Source organism: Hemiscyllium ocellatum, chromosome 35, assembly GCF_020745735.1.
Source record: "Hemiscyllium ocellatum isolate sHemOce1 chromosome 35, sHemOce1.pat.X.cur, whole genome shotgun sequence".
Classification (NCBI taxonomy): domain Eukaryota; kingdom Metazoa; phylum Chordata; class Chondrichthyes; order Orectolobiformes; family Hemiscylliidae; genus Hemiscyllium; species Hemiscyllium ocellatum.
In genome coordinates, this window is record NC_083435.1 from 35,706,600 (window position 1) to 35,724,936 (window position 18,337).

Genomic DNA, 18,337 nt, shown 5'->3' on the forward strand with positions numbered 1-18,337 from the left:
TCCTGCCACCCCCTCCCCTGACCCAACCAGTCCCCTGTACTGACACTCTCCTTCATTGGTAGAACTGGCCATCACCCTCAACAACTTCTCCTTTGAATTCTCCCAATTCCTACAGACTGGGGTGGGAGATGTAGCCATGGGCACCCGCATGGGCCGCAGCTATGCCTGCCACTTTGTAGGATATGTGGAACAGTCCATCTTCCACAGCTACATGGGCACCATCTCCCACCTATATCAATGACTGTATTGGTACCACAAGGAGAGTGTACAGTTCATCAACCTCATCAACACCTCCCATCCTGACCTCAGGTTCACATGGACCATCTCCAACACTTCCTTCCTCTTCCTGGACCTCTCTGTCTGTCTGTCTCTCTCTCTTTCTCCAGTGGCTGACTCAACACAGACATCTATTTCAAAGCCACTTCCTCCCACCCCACCCCTTCTGTAAAAGCACAATTCCATACTCCTAAATCCTCCACTTCTGCCATATCTACCATCAAATTCCACACCCAGATGGTCTCCTATTTCAAGTTCCGCAATTTCCCCTCTTACATGATCATCGATGCCCTCCAGCACACCCCCTCCAGTCGGGCAGCCTTGCCTTCGAAGCCCACATTCCCCAACTGCAATAACAGTAGAAGGACACCTCACCCCGGCTCCTTCCCCAAGGCTCACCTTCCACTCCTCTGCAATTTCTGCCACCTACATTCACACCCCACCACTAAACATGTTTCCCTCCCCACACCTATCTGCTGATACCCATACCACCCACCCTCCACACCTACCTCACCCTCCTTATCCCCTCCCTTCTTTCTCCTCCTTGGCTTGACCCTCCTCTTCCTTCCTCTCCCAATTCTCCTCCTTTTTTTTCACATTCCTTCTGTCCTTCTCCAATCCGTCCTCCAAGTCCTTCCCCCCTTTCCTCTTCCTCCCTCCCCCATGTCTCCAAGTGGTCACTGCAGCTTGTCCTGCCCCACATTTAGTAGTTTCCCACTGAGCGCCCACCCGGAGATTTTTCCCCCCTCCAATGAGCCCCCACACTTCCACTGGGAATGAATCCAACCCCAAGCCACAGCTCATCTTCTGGGAAGCGAAAATGAAACTGAGTGCAGCCTTTGCCCAGCCCCCCCAGTGATGGGCAGCAACCAGTAAAACTGGCGCCTTCCACACCCTGGGACGACACGACTGCACAGAGGTCCGAGCCCTGGGCCGGGGGGTGGGCGGTTAAAGACCATTTCGGCTTCTCAGGAGCTTCACAAACTCCCCCCGGACTACGTGAACGCAGTGGCGGACCTTGATTTCAAAAATGCCCGCTCGAAGGAGCATGGCTTCCTGGTGTGACAGGTTGGATACATGAGGCGATAACATCAGAGCGGGGATCAGACCGTTCTGAGCACACAGTTAGACCGGGCTTAGCACCGAATGGCGCAGTCCGGGACCTGCTTTTAGACCTGGATTTGTCTGAACTCTGACGCTCTCTCACTGCCTGTAGGAAAACGGGGAGTGCCAGGGTCTAAAAGTGTAACTCCCAGTTCCTGTTTCACAGTCTGAACTCACCCTGACTGGCTTTGAGCCTCCTGGTAACTGGCAACAAACAACGGAGTCCCTATTTAATTTTGGTTTCGTTTTCATCCACTCGGTATCTCTGCTGTTTGACTTCAGGAAATTAAATTTTGTCAAGGTAGCAAGTAATTTCGACACTTATTGTGTTTTCAAGTTTATTGACTGTTGTTATGAAATAAATGTTTTGTTCCTCTGCCCAAGAATGTTTTATTCCCAATCCCTGACTGGAATAGGGAGAGTGGATTCCCAGAATGTTGCTGATCCTTTTCTCCATCTCCCTGTGTTTTTCCCGGGTCTCTCCCGGTAAGTACAGAATTCAGCTTTCCATTCTCTCTCTCTCTCTCTCTCTCTGTGTCTGGGGTGAATGTGAGTCTCTTGGGGAGAGTTTGAAATGGGGGATGTTTGATCAGCCGCCTGTTATACAGCCAGCCTGATCTTTTACACATTGAAGGTAGCACAGTCTGGGAGACTCTGATGGGATTTGTGTCCAGGTCTCCTGACAGCAGGATGTAGAAACCCCGAGATCAGAGAAGCTCCGAGCAAATGGGAAATGGTTCCAATGGACAATTTTAATTTTCACATCGATTGGGAGAAACTAAAGAGCTTCATCATTCCTGGTCTAAAGTCTTGTAAACACTGTGGGGAGGAGAAGGATACTCCATGTTTAACCCAGCCCAGGCCCTCATGGTTGAATAGGCAAAGTTACAGCGATAAACCACAGCTCCACATTTTGGATCCTGATAGACCGGGTGTCCCCCGTACTTCTGTTCCAGGTTACTGATAAACCTCATGTGTCCCTGGTCACCTTTCCAGTTTTGTGATAGACTGGGTGTGTCCCTGGTTACTGCCCCAGATTAGTGATAGACAAAGTGCATTCCAGGTTACTGTTCCTCCTGAATAGGTTAGTCTAATACTCAAATCTCTGGATGGTGTCTCAGACCCTCCCCTGTGTCCTCACTGGGTGCATTGAGTGTCTGAGTGACTCTGATTCTGGGTTTCTTCCCTGTTCTGAGAGACTGCTGCATCCATTTCTGACCCAATTGACTGTGATTTGGTTTCTAGTATCAGCCAGGGTTCTGTGAGTCTCATGTCGCGGTGGATTACTGGAAATTGTCACTATGTAGATTGGTGCTTGCTTGGAGCAAGGAGTTGTTGTGTTAATGTTTATTAATCAATTCTTTCAATTGATATTTTACAGAAACTGACAGATTTGTAGTTCTTTTCACGGCAACCTCTGGAATTAGTGATCTCCCAAAGGTTATAGGTGTTGCTCTGCTCAATGGTGTGTTAATTGGTTACTTTGACACTAATCTTGGTCGGACTATACCGAAGATGCAGTTCATGGCTGATATTTTCGGTGAGGATTACTGGGAAGATATCACAAATCTTGAGAAGGCACGAGCAGATGTAGCCACGGAACATCTGAATCTGATAATGAAGAGCACAAACCAGACATCGGGTAAGGTTGGTAAGAACAAACCTCCCATTGACTGCTCTGGAAAGGGAGTGTGACAAATACCAGTCACATTCTGCTATAAACAGTGACACTGGGAATTAGAGACTATGAGATACAATATTTCAGGAACACACGTATTCCTTCTCAGAATTCTGAAAGGAGTGGATGGAAATGAGCAGATTGGTCAGTGCAGCTGAAGGGCCTTAACCTAATGGGGCATGGTCATTCATAGCTCTGACCCACATGGATGATCCCTGGAATGGTAGGTCTAACATATGAGGAACGGCTGAGGATCCTGGGATTGTATTCATTGGAGTTTAGAAGGTTAAGGGGAGACTTAATAGAGACGTACAAGATAATATATGGCTTGGAAAGGGTGGACGCTAGGAAATTGTTTCCATTAGGCGAGGAGACTAGGACCCGTGGACACAGCCTTAGAATTAGAGGGGGTCAATTCAGAACAGAAATGCGGAGACATTTCTTCAGCCAGAGAGTGGTGGGCCTGTGGAATTCATTGCCATGGAGTGCAGTGGAGGCCAGGACGCTAAATGTCTTCAAGGCAGAGATTGATAGATTCTTGTTGTCTCGAGGAATTAAGGGCTACGGGGAGAACGCTGGTAAGTGGAGTTGAAATGCCCATCAGCCATGATTGAATGGTGGAGTGGACACGATGGGCCGAATGGCCTTACTTCCACTCCTATGTCTTATGGTCTTATGGACCCTGGGTCACTCCATTCAGTCCATCTCCCAGCACTGACCCCTGGGTCACTCCACTCAGTTATATTGAATACTAAATCCCCTTGCTCCTCTGATCAGACTATGACTCCGATCCCCTAGTTCCATCTGATATTAGATCCCTCTCTTCCTCTGATCAAACAATATGTGGTTATCTATTATTTATTGATGATTGATCCCTGTCTGGTCACTGACAGGAATTCACACTCTCCAATGGATACGTTCTGTTGAGGTCAGTGAAGATGGCTCTGTGAAGAGATCGATGATATTTGGATTTGATGGAAAGGACTACATTAGTTTAGAGCCAGACAGAATGAGATGGATCGCAGCAAATCACTTTGCAGTGATGACTAAAGAGAAATGGGATTCGGATCAATCCTGGAACGAATTTTGGAAGACGCATCTTGAAGAAACATGTGTTCTCTATTTAAACAGATATCTGGAAGTTGGAAAGGATTATTTCACAAGGAAAGGTATGTATTTCAGTTTTGTTCCATGTTCTGACCTAACCTCACTGATCTATGAAACCGTTCTCCCATTCCATTCAGTGTCTGTCTGTTGTTTGTGTTTTCACCCTTTGCCATCACAGTTCAGCCTGAAGTGTTCATCTCCAGGAGGGAGCCCAATGGTCAGGACAAGCCGCTCACTCTCTCCTGCCTGGTCACTGGGTTTTATCCTGCAGACATCGAGGTGACATGGCTAAGGAATGGAGAGGTCATGTCTGGGACATATTCCTCGGGGGTTCGACCGAACCACGATGGGACCCATCAGATCCAGAAAGAGATTGAGATCAATGCTGGGGATGAGGATCAATACTCCTGTCAAATTGAACATAGTAGCCTGGCAGAGGCCCAGCTCTATCAGTGGGGTAAGGGAAATGAATGTTTAACATGCAGTGCACCTGTTTTTTGAGATTTGCATACATGGGCATCAAATTTCCACTGCTGCTTTTCAGCTGAGTATCTCAACAGTATAAAAATATTCAAATTAATTTTCATCCGATTTAATGTGGATGGTCTCAAGCATTGGGAAGTATGATGGAAGAAATTCCCTAATTTCATCTATCAATGTTCCTTCACTCTGCCTCCAAATCTCAAGTCATCTAGAAACATGCAACTTTGAATCTCGATGTCTCCAGCCAGACCACCAAATTATTTGTGCAGTAAATTCTGGCACTAGTTATTAACATCCAATTCACACGAAAGAAAGAAGAAACAATTATTTTGAAAAGCTGAGGCATTACAGCCCTCTGCAACATTTAGATATATAATTAGTGGTTAATGGGCCTGAAGGAGACATTGCCCATTCTATAATACATTGCATAGACGCATAGGAAAGTGCAGGAATCCCAATTTAATTTAAGGATTTTCAAAGAGCAAAAGAATTAATATACCATTTTCTGCATGTATTTATTACACAATGGTTTGTGGAATATAGTTCCCCCCCCTTCCTTCCTCCCTCCCTCCTTCCCTGGATTTAACACCCTCCATTTCTCTCCTCTCTGCCCTCCCTTCTGAAGAAGCATAGACATACTCTATCCGATGCTTTGATTGATTGTGTCCAGGATTCAATTGGGACACCATCTGTTTCCCTTCTCAGCAGGACCCATGAGCAAGTTCTTGGTACATACAGGACTATTACAGCTGTCGGCCGCTCTATACCAATCAAACCTGCGCACAGTGTATTCTAAGCGCAGGAAGGCTTCTTATCAGTCTATCACCAACTATAGGATGAGCAACCTGTCACCTCAAAAAAATTGAGGGTGCTTTTGACTGTGCCCGTTTAGCTGGCAGATTTTATGATCATTTCCCCATCAGTCATATATATAAAAACATCCTGAATGGCACACAGCAGCAGGTACATTGAACGTAAAATAGTACAGCGCAGGAACAGGCTCTTCAGCGCATAACATAAGCACTTACCACGATACCATTCTAAAATAATGCCCTCTGCCTGCACAAGTTCTGTATCCCTCTCTTCCCTACCTATGCATATGTCTGAGTAAATGCCTCTCAACATTGCTGTTGTGTCTGCTTCTGCCACCTCCTATGGCAGCACATTCTAGCTTTTACCACGCATTTGAAAGATCTTGCCTTGCACATCTCCTTCCAACTCTTCCTATCTCATCTTGAACCAATGTCTCAGAGTATTTGAGTTACTAAAGAATTTGATTATCCGCCCTATTCATGCCTCTCATAATTTTATATACCTCTGTCAGGTCACCCTCAGCCTCCAATGTTCTAGTGAAAACAATCCAAGTTTGTCCAACTTCTTTCTGTAGCTAATACACTCCAGTCAAGGCAACATTCTGGTAAACCTCTTTTGTGCCCTCTCCATAGTCTCCACATAGTTCCTATTGTGTGTCAACCAGAACTGCACACAATGCTCAAAACATGGCCAAACTAAAGTTTTATACAGCTGCAGCATGATTTGCCAACCATTATACTCAATGCATCCAACTGATATAGGCAAGTATCATATATTTTCTTTCCAACCTTATCCACTTGTGCTGCCATTTGCAGAACAGCACTGGTCACAGCCATTGAGTCAGAAAATCACTCCGCACAGCCATCCTATATGAACAAACCAATTTACCAATCTACCACAGATCCCATGTGACTTAATCTTTTATACCAACCTATCATGAGCAACATTGTCAATTTAGTAAGGTCAACATAGACACTATCCAATGCCCTGCCCTCATCAATTATCTTCATCACTTCCTCAAAAAACTCAAATTCCTCAAACTTGAGACACAAGACCTTCCCCCTCCAATATAAAAACACGCTGAGTATCCTTAATAAGTCCATTCTTTTCCAAATGCAAATAAATCCTGTCCTTAAAAACCTTCTCCAATAATATTCCTACCACTGATGTTCGGCTCACTGGACTGTAATTATTGGGATTATACCTATTGCCCTTTTTAAATAAAGGAACAACATTGCCCAGTCTTATGGGACCTTGCCTGTGGCTAAAGAGGAGACAAAGATTTTTGTCAAGGCCCCAGCAATTCTCTCCCTTGCCTTTCTCAGTAACCTGGGACAAATCCCATTGCGCCCTGGGGACATAACTATGTTAATGTCTTTCAAGGCATCCAATACCACCTCCTGCTTAATATTTATATGCCCTAAAATACCAACATACCTCTCCCTAATCTTACATCATCCATGTTCTTCTCTTTGGTGAATACCGATACAAAGTATTCATTAAGGACCTCACCCACTTTCTCTGACTCCAGATATAAATTCCCTCCTTTGGCCATGAGTGGACCTATCCTTTATCCAGCCACCTTCTTACTCCCAATAAACATAAACATGCCTGGGATTTTTCTTCATCTTAGTTGTCAAGGATATGTCATGGTCCCTTTTAGCCTTCCTAATTCCTTGCTTTAATTCTTTCCCTTCCTTCATATTCTTCAAGGACCTTGTTTGATTTATTTCCTGGCCCTTACATATGCTTCCTTTTTCTTTTTGACTAAAATTTCAATACCTCTTGTCACCCAGGGTTCCTGTTTTTGTCATCCCTGTCTTTCATCCTCATGGGAGCATACTGATCCTGAATGCTGATCAATTCCCACATTTCACATGTGGATTTACCCTCAGACAGCCGCCCCACCAATCTATTTTTTCCAGTTTCCACCTAATACTATTGTAATTAGCCTTCCCCCAGTTTAGCACTTTCGATCAAGTATCAGAGCTATTCTTATCCGTAACTATCTTAAAATTTATGGAATCACGATCACTGTTCCTCAGTTCACCACTGAAACTTTGATCACCTGGCCAGACCCATTCCCCTATAAAAGATCCAGTACAGCCCCTTCCTCATTGGAATATTGACATTTTGTTTCAAGAAACCCTTCTGGATGCGCCAAACAAATTCTTCTCCGTCTAAATCCCTGGCACTGAGAGTTCCCGTAAATATTGGAGAAGGTAAAATTACACACTACATCAGCACTGCAGTATTTACATCTTTCCAAGATCTGCCGACATATCTGTTCCTCCAATGCCTGCTGGCTATTGGGGAGCCTCTAATTGTAAGCTCATCATCATGACTGCACCTTTTTTAGTTCTAAGCTCTAACCATATGGCCTTGCTGGATCAGCCCTCCAAGACATCCTCACTTATTGCAGCTTCCTCTTAATCAGTAATGCAACACACCCATCCCTTTTACATTCCTCTCTATCAGGCCTGAAACCTCTAAATCTTGGAATGGTGAGCTGCTAATCTTGCCTCCTTTCAGCATATGTACATCCCTGAGGAAAGCAATCCCTCAGATTCAGCTAGTGGGAGTTTATTTCTGTTGGTCCCAATCTCAGTCTCCTAACTCCCACCAATTTCTCAATCTGTGTCAAAGATTCACTCCAATTCCAAACTATTATTGTCAATAATCCCTTGTGTGGAACCTTATCAATGACCTTCATAGTCCTTATGGACCAGATTTATATACACTCCCTTATCAACCAGCTTATTGAGCTTCTCACCAAATTCAATGGGACCAGTCAGACATGAGTTTCCCTTCACAAATCCACCCACACTCTGTTTGACCAGCTGATCCTTGTCTAGGTGTCTGTCTCTGAACATTTGTGGTATCCTTTTCTTTGAGTTGGATTCCCTCACTTTTTTATGTCTTCACCATGGTGGGTTCACTGCAGTGGATTAGACTAAGTATTGGGGATAGATTTGATCAAGCACTTCTTTTGAAGTATTTGCTCTGTTTCGATGTTATTTTCCTCATTAGCCTCTCTGCCCAGTTTCCCATTCTGTTTATTCCTCCTCCCTTTGAAGTCTGATGTGAAAGCTGTCAGTGGTGCTGCCTCCTGGGCTGTCTAATGGAACCCTGGGGATTGAGCAAGGACAGGGCACAGACACCAGGGAGAATGGGAACTGAACTATCCAGGAAGGTAACCCCCTGGGTAGGGACAACACTGTGTTTTCATGTCCATCAACAGAATCTTTAGTGACTTCACTGGAGAGTGAAATTGGGAGAGGGTCAAATCAGCATTTCAATCAATCCCAATGGGAATGGATCCAGGAACAGAGACAATTCAGATATTATGCAAATGTGTTTCAGAAATCCGAGAAAGGAATGGAGGAATCTTCATTGGTACAATATTTGGATTCGTGTTCACTGCTGTGGTTGTTATTGGACTATTCGGAATAATCATGTGGAAAAGGTCACGGAGAGGTAAGAATCAGAGGGAGGGGAATGTGGAAATGAGGGGACAGAGTGAGTGTGGGGGAATCTCCAGTACTGGGAGTACAGGGCACTGTGGGGAATGGAATTGATTGAATTCCCACACACAGGTACATGTACAAACACGTCTTATTCCCTGTCTGATCTTCCTTTATGTGATCAGCCCAGATCAGGTCTAATATTGATCATTAAACCCACCGCACACATTCACATCCTCACTGATGAAATATTGATGGGATGGGAGAGATCTCCATAAAGTGTAATGATGGAGGGGAGTGTGGGCATGAGAATTACCAAAACAATCTCCATTCCCTTACACGGTTATGTTCTCACTCTCTGAGAATGGATTATTCCCCATTCTAATAGACTTTTATTTTGTTTCTGCAGAGTCACCAAGAGACAGTGAATGATATAGAAGGCATTGAAAGATGTAACACTCCTCACTCAGTCTCCAGTCCCTCAAACCCCAGTCTCTTCTCCTTTTCCTCATCTCCACACTTCCCACTCCCTCTCCTTCCAATCCTTCACACATCAATTTGTCATCACCTTCCTCTCCCTCACTCTCCACCCCCTCAGCCTCTTCCTCCCCTGCACTGGGCTACACTGTCCAAATCCTTCATGACTGAACTGAGAAGGAACATCTTCACCCAGAGGGTTGTTAATCTATGGAATTCCTTGCCCAGTGAAGTAGTTGACGCTACTTTAGTAAACTTTTTTAAAGCTAAGGTAGATACTTACTTGAACAATAAAGGAATTAAGGGAGATGGTGAGAGGGTGGGTAAGTGGAGTTGAGGCCGTGCAAAGATCAGCCAAGATCTTATTGAATGGCGGAGCAGACACGACGAGCCAGATGATCTTGTTCTTATGCTCTTATGTTCAATAAATGACATTTTAACTTATATCATCGATGTATGTCTGATGTTTTTCACTCCCCTCCTGCCCCTACTTCACCCTCCCCCTCATTGTTAAAGTCTGTCAGACTAATTTGACTCCGCTTCTGACCTTGTCTCAACTCCCAGACACAAAATGCTTTTACCCGCTCTGTTATCCAGACAGCTCTCCACCACACCACCTCCATTCCCCTCTCCACTGCTCTAAAACTCCCCCTCAAAGCAATAAAGACTGGGTTCCCCTTGTCCTCATCTTACAGCACACCCAACGCATCACTCTTAAACACTTACACCAACTGCAACCAGACCCCACATCCAAGGACATCGGCCCTCTCCAACCCTCTCTGCCTCCACAAGAACCATTCCCCTTTATCATCCTTGATTTGAACCACTCTCTCCACCAACCCCACCAAACTCCCGGTACCCCCCCCGCAACCGTGGAAGATGCAAAACCTACTGGCTCACCACCCTTGCTCACCTCCAACCAGGGCTCCAAACAGTCCTTCAAGGTGAGACAGATGTTCACCTGCCTCTCTTCCAACCTAGTTTACTGTATCCCATGCTCCTGATGTGGTCTTCTGTGCAATGGGGATACCATAGAAATGTAAACTAAGGGCGTTTTTCATTCAGCCAGGCCCACAGGGGTCAATCCTACCTCCCAGTCACCACCCAATTTCATTCCCCTTCCCACTCCCTTTCTGGCATGACCATCCTTGGCCTCCTTCATTGCCTCAATGAATCAGACTGCAAATTGGAGGAACAACACCTCATCTTCTGCTTGGACAGCCTACAGTCCGGAGGACTCAACATTGAGTTCTCCAATTTCAAATAACCTTACTTCCCATTCCCTGACTCCCTTTCCAGCCCTTCCCCCTCCCTTCCATTCCACCTAACAACCCTTCATTCCAGCTACCAACTGGATTCATTCCTCCCATTGACCAACCAGGTCGTTACCTCTACCTGTGTTCACCCAACACTGCCTCTCTGCACCCTCCCCTGACCTCCCCCTTTTTCTGCATCTCCCATTACACTCACCCGCAGTCCTGAAGAAGGGTTACACCCGAAACATTGACTTCTCCACCTCCTGATGCTGCCTGTCTTGCTGTGTTCTTCCAGCCTCCTGCTTGTCTACCTTGGAATCCAGCATCTGCAGTTTTTTTAAATCTCTAACTGTTAAACCCTGTCAGACTAATTTCACTCCCCTCTTGGCCATGTCTCACCCTCCCAGACACTATTAAAACCTGTCGGACTAATTTCCCTCATTTTTCGTCAGAGCTATTTTTCTCATTGATGTTGTGAATATTCTCATTGTTCAAGTGTCTTCCATTATGAGATGAGGTCCTCATACAGGACCACAGTCCCCATCTTTGAACAGATCTTTTTCACCAATGGGAGAAAGATGGGATGCTATGACTCAAATAGGAGGTGGGGGGCATCTCTAACATTGCAGTGCCATCTGGGCAAGAGGAGAAGATGGCAAAGCTGGCAATCAGGTCATGTACAAATGGAAGACTGCAGCTGGTAACGTCTGTTAGGTTTCAGAGGTTGAGGTGACTGACCTTCCATAGGAAGGATAGATCCCTAAGAGAGAGAGAGAGGCAGGAAAAACACTGTGATGATATTCTTAATCAAGCATTAACTGTCAGTGGTGAGCATAGCTGGAAGGGACCAAGCCCCAGAGCCTTATGGTCGGTGATGGACAGATCACTAATGTCACTGCAGTCATGGGGCCACAGGCACAAGGGGATTTCTTATATTCACTGGATCTCCTCAGCTGCAGGGCATCCTCCTATTCCCTGTGTGACCTTCAAGAGACCCATTGACCAGTCAATGAGATTTGTCACAGGAAGGGCTTCCACTCCCTTCCCAAACCAGAATGTGACTACAACAAGAGCTTCCCCCATGTGTGGAGCCACTCTCCTGGCAGGTGCCATGACATCCTCCTTCTCCTCCAGTCTGGGCTGTCTCAGATCTTCACTACAACTTTATCAATTGTGTGGATGGATCCAAGAGGAGGAGGAGGAGGAGGAAGAATATCCCTTGAAGAGATGGTTGCTCACCACTTCACTCGACCCCCAGACAGAAGCACAATATCTCCAAGAAAATGTCACCTTTGAGCAAACCACCAGGCATCTGTGTATGTGATTCTGTAAGAGACAGTGAAGATTGTAGAACCTGCAGATCAGAGTCGAAAAGTGTGGCACTAGAAAAGCACAGCATTTTAGGCAGCATTCGAGGAGCAGTATAGTCAACATTTTGGGGATAAGTCCTTCATTCGGAAATTCTGGTGATCAGACCCATTCGCTAGTGATCCCCAACTTGGTAATTGTGTTAGTTTACCTTCTGTCCAGAACATGAGGGATTCTGGGTATCAAAGATGGAGGACAGGAAAATTTCTGGCTATAAAAGGCTGTTCCTTTTATGATGTACTTTAGTTGTTGGAGGTTCTTTCCTTGAATTCCAGAACTAGCAATTACTGTTTTAAATGTTATTGCATTGTTTTGAAATTTTAGATGGGAAAAAGAGTCAAAATAACGACACTTTTAAAGGAAGAAGGACAGATAAAGGCAGCACGTGGTCAGTGCAGGAGAGAGAGAAAGAAACCCACATCGCTAACTGACGCAGCAGTGAACCTGCACAGTTACTGCGTTTGCTGTTTGAATTTATGCATTGCTGGACATTAGAGTGTGTATTGGAAAATTTAACAAATAGGGAAATTCACAACTGATCTTGGAGGAACCTGTTTGGGATAGGTCACAGCACAGGAACAGATAAGAGAATAGTTTTAAGTATAGCCTTGCTTATATCTATAACAGCATTGAGTGGGTTCTTATTGATTATGTATTTTATTGAGATATGTCTCTGAAGTCATAAGTATGAGGTTAGCCTGGAGCAGTGTTTTGTAGAGGAATAAGATGGGGTTTTTTTGGGTCTGTAGATTGGAAGAAGAAAAATTAGCCTTCAGCAGAATGATATGCTCTTCTTGTCGGATGTGGGAATTTAGAGGGAGTTTATATGTTACTGAGGATTATATCTGCAATAAATGCCATTGGTTGTGAATCCTTCAGATAGACTGGATCGTATGGAGCGACAGTCAGAGGCAATGAGGAATTTACAAGAGCAAGAGAGTGGGATGGATGGCAGTTACAGGAAGGGAGAAAAGCCACAGATACAGTCACACAGATGGGTTAGCTCCAGGAAGGGTAAGCGAGGTAGGCAGGTAGTGCAGCAGTCTTCTGTGTCTATGCCCATTTCAAACAAGTATGCCATTTTGGAAAATGTAGAGTGTGATGAATTCTCACAGGGGAATGCAGCATGAACAGCCAGTTTCTGGTTTCAAGATAGGCTCTAATGTAATAAGGGGTACGTCAGATTCCAGGCAATCGATTGTGGTAGGATACTCTCTAGTCCGAGGTACAGACAGACGTTTCTGTAGTAAGCAGTGAAAAATCAAAATGGTGCGTTGCTTCCCTGGTGTCAGAATCAAGGATGTCTCAGAGAGGGTGCAGAATGTTCTTAAAGTGGAGAGGGGCCAGTAGGAGGTAATTGTAAACATGGGAACAAATGACACAGAGAGGGAAAAGGATGAGATTCTGAAGGGAGAATATAGAAAGTTAGGCAGGAATTTTAAAAGGAGGTCCTCGAGGGTAATAATATTTGGATTACTCCCGGTGCTACGAACTAGTAAGTGTAGGAGGATAGACCAAATGAATGCATGGCAGAGGAGCTGGTGAATGGAAGAAGGATTCACATTTTTGGATCATTGGAAGCTGTTTTGGGGTAGAAGTCACCCGTACAAGAAGGATGGAATACACCTAAACTGGAAGGGGACTAATGTGCTGGCAGGGAAATTTGCTGGAGTTGCTCGGGAGGATTTAAACTGGTAAGGTGGGTGGGGGTGCAGTTGGGACCCAGGGAGATAGTGAGGAAAGAGATCAATTTGGAGTGGGCAGAGATGGGTACTGCAGATGTTGGAGATTAGAGTCAAGATTAGAGTAGTGCTGGAAAAGCACAACAGGTTACCAGCATCCAAGGAGCAGGAAAATCGACGTTTCAGGCAAAAGCACTTCGTCAGGAATGCTCTGAATGTTCTGATAAAGGGCTTTTGCCTGAAATGTTGGTTTTCCTGCTCCTCCGATGCTGCCTGTGCTTTTCCAGCACCACTCTAATCAATCTGAGACTGGTACAACAGGAATGAGTCAAACAGGCAGGGCAGGCAGGGACAAAGCAGAGAACAAAGTAGGACTGATAAATTAAACTGCATTTATTTCGATGTAAGAAGCCTAATAGGGAAGGCAGATGAACTCAGCACATGGTTAGAAACATTGGACTGGGATATGATAGCAATTGTTGTGGTTCTGTTCGCCGAGCTGGGAATTTGTGTTGCAAACGTTTCGTCCCCTGTCTAGGTGACATCCTCAGTGCTTCGGAGCCTCCTGTGAAGCGCTTCTGTGATGTTTCCTCCAGCATTTATCGTGGCTTGTCTCTGCCGCTTCCGGTTGTCAGTTCCAGCTGTCCGCTGCATTGGCCAGTATATTGGGTCCAGGTCGATGTGTTTGTTGATAGAATCTGTGGATGAGTGCCATGCCTCTAGATATTCCCTGGCTGTTCTCTGTTTCGCTTGTCCTATAATAGTAGTGTTGGCCCAATCGAACTCATGTTGCTTGTCATCTGCGTGTGTGGCTGCTAAGGATAGTTGGTCGTGTCGTTTCGTGGCAAGGAGGTGTTCATGGATGCGGATCGTTAGCTGTCTTCCTGTTTGTCCTATGTAGTGTTTTGTGCAGTCCTTGCATGGGGTTTTGTACACTACATTGGTTTTGCTCATGCTGGGTATCGGGTCCTTCGTCCTGGTGAGTTGTGGTCTGAGAGTGGCTGTTGGTTTGTGTGCTGTTATGAGTCCTAGTGGTCGCAGTAGTCTGGCTGTCAGTTCAGAAATGTTCTTGATGTATGGGAGTGTGGCTAGTCCTTTGGGTGGTGGCATGTCCTCATTCCATTGTCTTTCCCTTAGGCATCTGTTGATGAAATTGCAGGGGTATCCGTTTTTGGCGAATACACTGTATAGGTGTTCTTCTTCCTCTTTTTGCAGTTCTGGTGTGCTGCAGTGTGTTGTGGCCCTTTTGAACAGTGTCTTGATGCAACTTCGTTTGTGTGTGTTGGGGTGGTTGCTTTTGTAGTTTAGGACTTGGTCTGTGGTTAGGCCACTTTTGAAATGTTGCATGCAATTCCTATCGGAAGGATGTTGTGAAACTTGCAAGGGTTCAGCAAAGATTTACAAGGATGTTGCCAGGGTTGGAGGATTTGAGCTACAGGGAGAGGCTGAATAGGCTGGCGCTGTTTTCCCTGGAGCATCAGAGGGTGAGAGTGACCTAATAGAAGTTTATAAAATAGTGAAGGGCATGGATAGGATAAATAGTTAAGGTCTTTTCCCAGGGAATCCAGAAGTAGAAGGCATAGGTTGAGGGTGAAAGAGGAAAGATTTCAAAGGGACTTAAGGGGCAACTTTTTCATGTGGAGAGTCGTGCATGTATGGAATGAGCTGCCAGAGGAAGGGGTGGGGGCTGGTACAATTGCAACATTTAAAAGGCATTTGGATGGGTATATGAATAGGAAGGGTTCAGAGGGATATGGGTCGGGTGCTGGCAAATGGGACTAGATTAGGTTAGGATATTTGGTCGGCATGGACCTGTTTAACGGATGGCTTTGTTTCCATGCTGTACATCTCTATGACCCTATAATCCTCCTGTGAGGTGTGGACCTTGAGGATGGTAAGGCTTGGAAGAAGACAGTTTGTTGAGGGAGAAGCAGGAGGTGAGAAGGAGGAAGAAATGGAAGTGAAGGGAGAGGATGCTGAATGGAGAGGATGCTGAATGGAGAGGTTCCCAGGCTGCATCACAAAGGTGGCCAGCTGTGGATCAAGGTCTGAAGGACTTGAGGATGTTGTCAATATCACAAATCTCTCAATTCAGGAACATTTGGACTCCCAACCAACGATAAGTGACACGTGTGGAATAGGGTCTGGGATACCTGTGATAATACTGAGCAGCTAACCTTTCGATCAATGTTAAATCACTTGGAGTGGAAGGAAGGGGAGATTCCCACTTTTACTGGCACTGCAGCAATACAATGCATTTCTCAAATTCTGACTGAAGCTGCCAGAAAGGAGGCAACAGTCAACAGAGGAACAGTGACTCCTCTAAGTACTCCATGTGCCAGTCTGCCCAACATTTGGGAGTGGATCTCCCTCACATTCTCCAGCATTACATCCCATTGGCACTGATGAAGTGAGGGACACCACTATCCCAGTGCCAACTCATTGTCCTCTGGTGTTGTGGAAGCTTAGGGTGAACCTGCAGATTGTGCCAAAGGGCATCAAGCAAGACTGGCTGCTGTGGGTGTCAGTCCCACATTTCTTTTGAGCCACCTCTGTGTCCTGTCCCAGCTGGCTGGAAGGAGTTTGCTGCAAGCTGATGAGAATCTGAATTTTCATCAATTAGGTTGTACCTATTTACTGAACATCATGTTTTTTGTTACAAATAGTGAAAAATGTTGTATGGTGGCGCCACCCTCCTGTGGCATCTTGACTTCCAGTAAATAAATCAAAACCAAGACAGTAAATTAACAGAAAGTCCTGATGCAACTTCGTTTGTGTGTGTTGGGTGGTTGCTTTCATAGTTCAGGACTTGGTCTGTGTGTGTGGCTTTTCTGTATACCTTCGTGGTGAATTCTCCATTCGATGTTCTTTGTACCATCACGTCCAGGAATGGGAGCAGGTTGTCCTTTTCTTCCTCTCTCGTGAATCGGATTCCTGTGAGTGTGGCGTTGATGATCTGGTGTGTGTTCTCTATTTCTGTGTTTTTAATGATTACAAAGGTGTCGTCCACGTATCTGACCCATAGTTTGGGTTGTAATTGCGTTAAAACTGTTTTTTCTAGCTTTTGCATTACTGTTTCTACTATGAGTCCGGAGATCGGTGAGCCTATGGGTGTTCTGTTGATTTGTTCATATATCTGGTTGTTGAATGTGAAGTGTGTTGTGAGGCACAGGTCTAGTAGTTTAAATATGCCATCTTTGTTAATAGGTTCAGCGTCCTGTTGTCTGTTCTGTCTGTTCAGCAGGTTGGATATTGTTTCTCTGGCTAGGGTTTTGTCGATAGAAGTGAACAGTGCCGTTACATCAAATGAGACCATGGTTTCTTCCTTGTCTATGTCCAGGAATTCTTGTGTTGACTGTATAGAGTGTCTGGATCCGCTAACCAGGTGTTTCAGTTTCTGTTGTAGCTCTTTAGCCAGTTTGTGTGATGGTGTCCCTGGAAGTGATACTATGGGTCTGAGTGGGATGTCTGGTTTGGGTACTTTAGGTAGTCCATAGAATCTGGGAGTGTTGTTGCTTTCCGGTTTCATTCTTTGTAGGTCAGACCTGGTTATCTGTCCGTTTTTTTGTAGGTTCCTCAGTGTGTTGTTTATCCTATTGGTGAGCTGTGGAGTGGGATCAAACTCCCTCTTTTGGTAGGTGTTGGTGTCTGCAAGTAGCTGTTCAGCTTTTTGAATGTAGTCCAATTTGTCCAGTATCACAGTCATTCTGCCTTTGTCTACTGGTAGTATGATTATGGTCTTATCGTTTCTTAGTGATTTTAGTGCTTCTTTCTCCTTAGTGTTGAGGTTGTGTGTTTGTCTTTTCCTTGTTATCAGAGGTACGATACTTTGTCTCACTGTTTGCTGTGTCTCTTCTGTCAATCCATTGTTCCTGAGTGTGCATTCTAGTGCTGCTAGGTATCTTCTACCTGACGGAAGATTTGGAAGAGAGTATAGCCAGGGTAGGAAAGGTGTTTAATTCTGTTGGTTGCTTTCCTGAGGCAGCTGAAAGTGTAGGCAGGGCCTGTGTTTATGACACTCTGTCCAAAACCGCAGTAACCGACAGAGCAGTTGCCATTCCCACCTGTATTGTATCCAGATAGGATGCTTTCTACGGTGCATCGATAAAAATTGGACAGCAGCTTTGTGGACATGCTGAATTTCCTTAGCCTCCTGAGGAAGTAGAGGTGTTGTGTTTTTTTGACCATGACGTCGATGTGGGTGGGCCAGGCCAGATTGTTGGTGATCGTCACTCTGAGGAATTTGATGCTTTTGATCATCGCCACCTCAGCATCATTGATGCAGACAGGGACCTGCCCTCCACTCCACTTCCTGAGGTCAATGAACAGCTCTTTAATTTTCCTGATATTAATGGAGAGATTGATGTTTTTACACCATGCTGCTAAACACAGTCTCTTTCCAATACACAAGAACTGACTGCCACAAGTTGGCCGGAAATCGAATTGAGGTACGTGGGAATTGAGAGTTCGACCACTGAACCAGCAATGCACCTCATAGCTGGAGACAAACAAACCACTCTTCCAGGATAACCTTGCTGCTGGAGATTGCTGATAGAGCCCACCCGCTAAATTGCTCTGGATGGTGAGGTGTGGGAGTCCATTCAGTGTCAACCTGAGGGGAATTTCCCC

General features: G+C 45.3%; 1 protein-coding gene across 1 annotated transcript; it reads left to right on the forward strand.

Annotated features, from left to right (window-relative positions):
• The first annotated feature begins 970 nt into the window (after positions 1-970).
• On the forward strand, positions 971-9,846 carry LOC132832390 (class I histocompatibility antigen, F10 alpha chain-like). Its single transcript, XM_060850347.1, has 6 exons — positions 971-1,866; positions 2,762-3,022; positions 3,952-4,227; positions 4,344-4,622; positions 8,825-8,938; positions 9,335-9,846. The coding sequence occupies exons 1-6, from the start codon at positions 1,815-1,817 to the stop codon at positions 9,355-9,357; spliced, it is 1,005 nt and encodes a 334-aa protein (XP_060706330.1). The 5' UTR covers positions 971-1,814; the 3' UTR covers positions 9,358-9,846.
• The last annotated feature ends 8,491 nt before the right edge of the window (positions 9,847-18,337 follow it).

Coding starts and splice junctions, on each gene's coding strand:
- LOC132832390 (XM_060850347.1), top strand. CDS start 1,815: ATGTTGCTGATCCTTTTCTCCATCTCCCTGTGTTTTTCCCGGGTCTCT. Junction 3,023..3,951: donor GAGCACAAACCAGACATCGG/GTAAGGTTGGTA, acceptor GGTCACTGACAG/GAATTCACACTCTCCAATGG. Junction 4,228..4,343: donor GGATTATTTCACAAGGAAAG/GTATGTATTTCA, acceptor TTGCCATCACAG/TTCAGCCTGAAGTGTTCATC.